The 6,205-nt window shown below is 37.5% G+C and overlaps 1 protein-coding gene across 9 annotated transcripts in view; it reads left to right on the plus strand.

Moving 5' to 3' along the window:
• Positions 1 to 6,205, plus strand: part of ANO4 (anoctamin 4) — a 215,941-nt gene that overhangs the window by 146,400 nt on the left and 63,336 nt on the right. For all 9 annotated transcript variants that reach the window (XM_065044232.1, XM_021283843.2, XM_065044218.1 and 6 more), the window contains one exon: positions 2,472 to 2,603. In XM_065044232.1, the coding sequence (XP_064900304.1) occupies positions 2,472 to 2,603 (132 nt within the window). The remainder of the gene's footprint in view (positions 1 to 2,471; positions 2,604 to 6,205) is intronic.

The following is a 6,205-nucleotide window of genomic DNA, read 5'->3' on the forward strand; positions in this document are numbered from 1 at the left end:
AGAGCTTCCACTTTCCACTTTCATTGTTGTTAACTCTACAGGGCCTCATCACTCCATGTGCTCTGTTCTTGTGTAGGTTGCTCTGCTTTCCAAACACTGTTCCCCTGTTCAGCTGAGTACATAAGCTTCTCCGTAAAGGAAAGTGAGGCATGGATTAGCCTTGAAGAAGTGACAAAACAAAGTAGATTTTTAACACTGTATGCCTGTGTTTGTTATTAATAATACCAACACCACTCTTTCAGATGTTTTGTGGGGATTTTTGAGATGTTCTTGTAGACTACAAAGCCTGCAATGCTGGCTGATGGCACTGTTGGAGTGAGCTGGAGGCAATTTAAAAATTTGGTTTTCATTTCCAATGAGATAACTAGGTTGTGGTGTGTGTGTATTTGTTTGTTTTCCCTAGGTATGACTGTACTGTATGTTCTGGGCCATGCAGAAAGGCTGTGTAACCTTCTCAGACCTGTTTGCCAGCAGGCTCACTGAGCATGCCAAGGAAACCGAGCCTTGGGAATGGCAAACCAGTCAAATTTTGGGTACAGTCAGTGAGAGGCCAACATGAATAATGCATTGCTTTTAAGTGGGGAAAGCACTCTGTGCCTTCATGCGTATATGTGTGGTGTGATAAACCTGCTGCACACGTATCTCAAACATGCACATTGACATGCAGGATTGATTAAAAAGGATTGCAGATTAGCAAGAATGCTAAAGCTTAGAGAATTCAAATAATTTCAGTTAACAAATAAGCATGGAATGAGATATTTAGAAAACCTTTCTGCCTAATTTCTCCTCCCTTTTTCATATGCAGAGTCAGTAAGCCTGCTGAATACACAGTAATGCAAAGCTTGTGGCCTTTACAGAGGAAAAACTGGAAGCCAAAAGACAGAGAATTCCCCTGTAGAGGACTTATGGCACTTAAGTTTCCCTTGTCATTAGTGTCAGTGTCTACACAGACCAGCTCAAGGCCATCAGGCTGGATGCTGCAACTGGAGAGTTACAGCTGCTCAGGCCCTTTGCAGCTCAGGGATCTGACATCTTGACTGCCCTCAGGCACAGACTTTTGCAAACTACCTCCTCCTGTGCTCTGAAGAGTTTATGATTAATTTATTATAAGTCTTATGTTATGTTTGCATACACTTTCCAGTTCTTCCAAACAGTCCTAAGAGTAAATCTGCCTCCTCCCCAACATACTATTGACAGATTTGGAATACGCAAATGGTACCAAAACAAACAGACCTGATTTGGTTAGAATTTTGAAATGTGCCAATGCTTAAAAATTACCGTTAGCTTTCTTATCTGAGAGAAAGCTGAATATTCAAAGTATTATATGTATTTTAAATGAAAGTATGTCATAATTTCACATCACTTTCCCACACACTCAGCTGCTGGGTATGAATTGTCCTCCCTCAGAGTGACTGTGCAGAGCTCACAGCAATTGCTAGTCATAGAGTTTTGTGCTGACTTCTGTTAAAATAAACAACTACACTTCCGGTGCTTGAGCTTCATCCAGAACTGGACTCGAAGTTCAAAGGATGTCAATTCATGACCTTTATGTCCACTCCTGGAAACATTCATTCAGTGACCGAAGTATGTGCATATCCAAAACTTGTAGTCTATGATTTTTGCAGGCAGGGGTCACTGGTTAGGACTTGAAGGTGTTAGAAACTTCTGAGAGAGTATGGCTCATTATGTCAGACATATGTCATCTTTTTAATGTGTTTTGTTGTTATAACATTTTAGTTTGGATTTAAATTTGGTTTAGATTGTCTTCTCCAATCAGCTTTGATTCTTCCCTTTCTTCAGCATGCATCTTCAGCATGCATCTTTGCATAAGTGCACTTGCAGTTAAATCTACCTTTTCTCCTGCTCAATCTTAATTTGCTTTCACCTTCTAAATGTAAGAATCTGTGTAGCAGTTGCCTATTAACCTACACACTGAGTATTCCGGTTTCATTGAAGTTGTAGTATTGCAAGACACTGCAACTGAAGTAGCTTATTTTTTATAGCATCAATTGCAAGGTAAGAATCCATGTGGAGAGCAATAAAGAGATACAGCTTGCTGGGGTTTAGCTGCCAAAGGTCTCTGTCACAGTCTCTTCTGCTCTAATGTTTATATGTTCAGAGTCTCATGTGTCAATTAAGCCTGAAATTTAAACTAATTGAAAAGCTGAGAAATAAAGGTTTAGAGAGTTGCCAGGAGCTTACTGGGCTTAATAAGGTTTATAGCAATGTGCACCATCAGCATTGCTTTTCTGTTGAGACAAAATAAGATGTTCCTCTACTGAAAGCTGGCTATTAATAATCAAGTTCAACAAGTCTAATTTGGTCTGCCTTGAAAAAGTCAAAAGACATTGCTTCTTTTCTAGTTGTAAATATTTAGTGTCTTAGTTTGCCAGCATTTGTTCTTTGTAAGTGCTCTGTAATATAATTTAAAAAGCACTATCTCAAATGATCACACTTTTCATGTGCTGCAGGATCGAGAAACAAATAAGCAGGTTTCGAGGATGGTTACCCAGAAAGCCAATGAAACTGGACAAGGAGACACTGCCAGATCTGGAGGAGAATGACTGCTATACTGCTCCATTCAGCCAACAAAGGATACATCAGTGAGTATTTTATTATATCTTAATTACAAAATGAAAACTTTTTCTTCTGGATTCAACTTGGAAAAAAATCAATTTCTTAGTTCATGTTTTAAAGACTAATGCCTTCAAATTAGTTCTTTGTCACAAAAGGAGAGACAGAGAATCCTGAGAGAGCATAAAGTCTGTCTGCGTTTCTAATAATTAAATGTCCAGCTCAAAGCCAAAGGAAATCAATAGAAAAGTTGCTTTTAATTCACTGGAATTTCACTTACATCCCTGAAGTAGTCATATGGCTAATTCTTTCTTGGGCCAGAGTTACAGTTGTTCTTTGAGTTTTAAAGACATGATTAAAAATTCTTTTTCAGCATGTCTGTGTCTTTAGTACAACAAAAACTAATCCTAACACTGATGGTCAAAATAAACTGATACTGTGTTTCATTCCTAGTTATGACTGAAGAACAAACAGAACTCTAAAGAAAGTAGAGAATGTCATTTTATTTGTATTTGTCTTTTACTTTTGTGGAAGCAAAACTGCTTGTGAAATGCCAGTGCTAAGACCTATCAGTGACACTTGTCCAAGCACGCCAATGGCACTAGCGTTGAACCAGTGTCACTAGAGAAATCATTTGGCTACTAGAAATATTTATTCACTTGCAAAATGCAGAACAGAAAAAACCCCACATGACTTTCAGATCCCATGTTGAATTTCAAATTTCAAATTTTGGAGAAAAAAGGTGTCTTATAGGTGTTTACACTGTTTGTGATATGGAAAACAGTCACTCACTAACTGAGAACAAAATCACGAAAAGCAGGCAGCACTGGCCAGGCTACTAACAAAAGAATAAGAATTAATTACAGGCAGCTCAAAGTCTAAAAATCTGAAATGTTTTATTTTATTCAGGGAGAAGCCAACTTGATGTAACGCTCTTAAATGCCCCACTTTGAATGAACTGGTTTTCAGGGATTTGGTTTATTAGCTGCAATTGAAATGAATAAAATATACCTCCTCTGCCATAAGAAGTGTCTTTCCAAATACAGCAGAAAAACAAAACCAGGTGCAAATTGCCAGGAAAATTTCAGTAGAAGTCTGCTCCTAGCACCAGTCACCAGTCAGGATTACCTTCACTAAATGTCTGTGCCCTGGTTCACACTACAGAGTCATCCAATACTTGAGACAAGACATGGGTCAGTTACTGTGCCCTGCAAGAGAAAGAGTAGGTGCAAATTAATCCGAGAATAAACCAGTCATAATAAAAAATGATGAAACTGGGATGTCTGGGTTGATATTTTTATTAATAGTAATATTAACTATTAACTACCCTTAAAATTAAGACACATGAGAAAACAGAATTGATATATGTGAACCAGAATATTCTTTTCATTCTTCTGCCTTGCTCATGTTTATGTTGGTAAACTGCACGGTGGGGGGAGGGTTTATTAAATACTGTGTTGGTTTCACTAACATTCCCCACTGTTTTTCAGCGCTTCTTTTACATCATTGCAGACTTCAAAGCTCTTCTCCCCAGCAGGCCTGACATTTTCTGTTTTGCTTTCCGTGTAGTCTTCCTTTCTCTTTGTGTGGGGACTGATAAAACGCTGTCTGAGCTGCCCTCCTTCTCCCAAAAGATGCTGGCTCTGACAGGACTCTTGTGTTCCTATCATGTTCCAGCCTGTTGGCTGTACCTGTCTTATTCTGCTTCACTAGAATTCTGAAATATGATGACTTGTTCAATAGTCGTCTAGTAAGTTGCATGAGGGCGATTAAATTGTTCCAAGAATTTCAGGGTATGTTAGTAAGCAAAGCATTTCAGGCACATTTTTAGCTTTTAATCTTTGATTGTAGAAAGCAGGTGTCAAATAGTTGGAAATGTAGAGTTGAATGATTTTATTAATATCAGTTAAAAGACAAGAAGCATGTTAAGTTGGGATTCACTTACTCTGTACAAATTGCTGTTTCTTCCAAGAGACACGTAAATATTCTGTTGAAAGACCTGTATATAACAAGCCAGTAGTAAAGATGTCCACCTATTCCCAAACACGGGGAAAGTATTAATAGAAACGGGTTTTTTATTAATTTATGTTTATCTCAACACATATTAACTGATGTAGCGATTATTGTGACTGGCGTCTTCATTTGTCTGAGTAAGCTGTGCCAGGTGAGAGTTCGGTCACTAAGAAAATTATTTCTCTTCCACCTCTACCCATTTCTAAATGTAGTAACCTTCACAAGGACAATGCTGATAATCATCACCTACTCAGAACAGTATGAATAATGCTCCAAATTTGATAAAATCCTGACTTCATATTAGATTGAAGCTCTAGTTTTTTGTTGTCACTGTTGCATTACATAAGCTTTTGTTTGCTTTTTAAAAAGTAAAAACTTACTAATTGGATATTTAATTATTAAAACTAACAAAATACCTGTCAGGGCTTTTATTTAAATTTCTAACCCAGAGACCCACAATGTTGGTTTAGGAATGTGAAGATAAATAGTTACTAAAATTCTGGAGCTGCAGGAATGAAGAATTGCCATCTAGAGCAATGTTACGATAATTTAGCTTGCAGTTTGTCAATGGTAATAAAAGTCCATGCATTTCCATGTTTGGTTTAGTTAAGGTTTTGCTAGAGTGCTCTTACCATTCTGTATTGCCATTACAAGGCAATTATAATAGAGGCTACATAATTGTCATGGGCAGTTACTTGTAGAGTTCACATTGTCTTCAACAAGTACCTTGTCCTATAACTAGAGTAACAGTGACAGTCTCTTCCCTACTCTTGGGCTTTTATATGTGACCCTGTATCGCCTTCTAACACACAGTTGTGCCAAAATTGATTCAGACAGAACATGCACAGGACAGGGAGGGTCCCAGTACCACATCGATACTCAGCTGGCCAACCTGTGTTGTTTAAGACTTTTCATCCAGTATAGGGCCATTTTTTGAGGAAGGAAAATGTTTGTAACACCTTGAGTTCTTGAAGTCCTCCGAGAATGGAGAATAAATGCAAGGTTTTCAGTTCTTGTGCACTGTGCTGAAGGTGGTAGCTAAGAAATGTCACTAGTGGCTGCTTTTTGTCAGATCTTATGTACATATTTTGAGTTTCAAGTTCAGAGTAAAAAAAGATAAAATTTTCTTGCAAATACAGAATCCTAAGTGAGAAGAAGAGATGAGTGGGAAGCACATTAAACTGTTCTTTAAGAAATAGCCTAAAACATATAATCACTCTTTTAATTACAGTATTGAGATTTTTTCTGACTGTTGTACATTTCTGGAGAGCAAGATACGTACTTTTGCAGCTGAACATGTCTAGGATTTCTGTGTTGTTATATGTCAATATTTATCTAAGATGTGCTGGACAAGTGCTTAATGACCATGTAGTAAATCATTCACAAATACAACCAACTTGGAATTATAAACCTCCATGTATCAAGCTTTCAGATAAGATCTTTATCTCCTCACTGTGGGTTTTGCTACATACCATAGCTCGAGGTTACGAAATTCTTCCTTCTTTCCTGGCTTTATGTCTTTTTAATTTTCTAAAACATTATTTCTTAAAAATTCATAGAAGCTTATCCATGATTATGTTTGTCCAAACACTGAAATATTGCCATTTGGGTCTGGAAT

Source organism: Columba livia, chromosome 1 (genome assembly GCF_036013475.1).
Source record: "Columba livia isolate bColLiv1 breed racing homer chromosome 1, bColLiv1.pat.W.v2, whole genome shotgun sequence".
Taxonomy (NCBI): Eukaryota; Metazoa; Chordata; class Aves; order Columbiformes; family Columbidae; genus Columba; species Columba livia.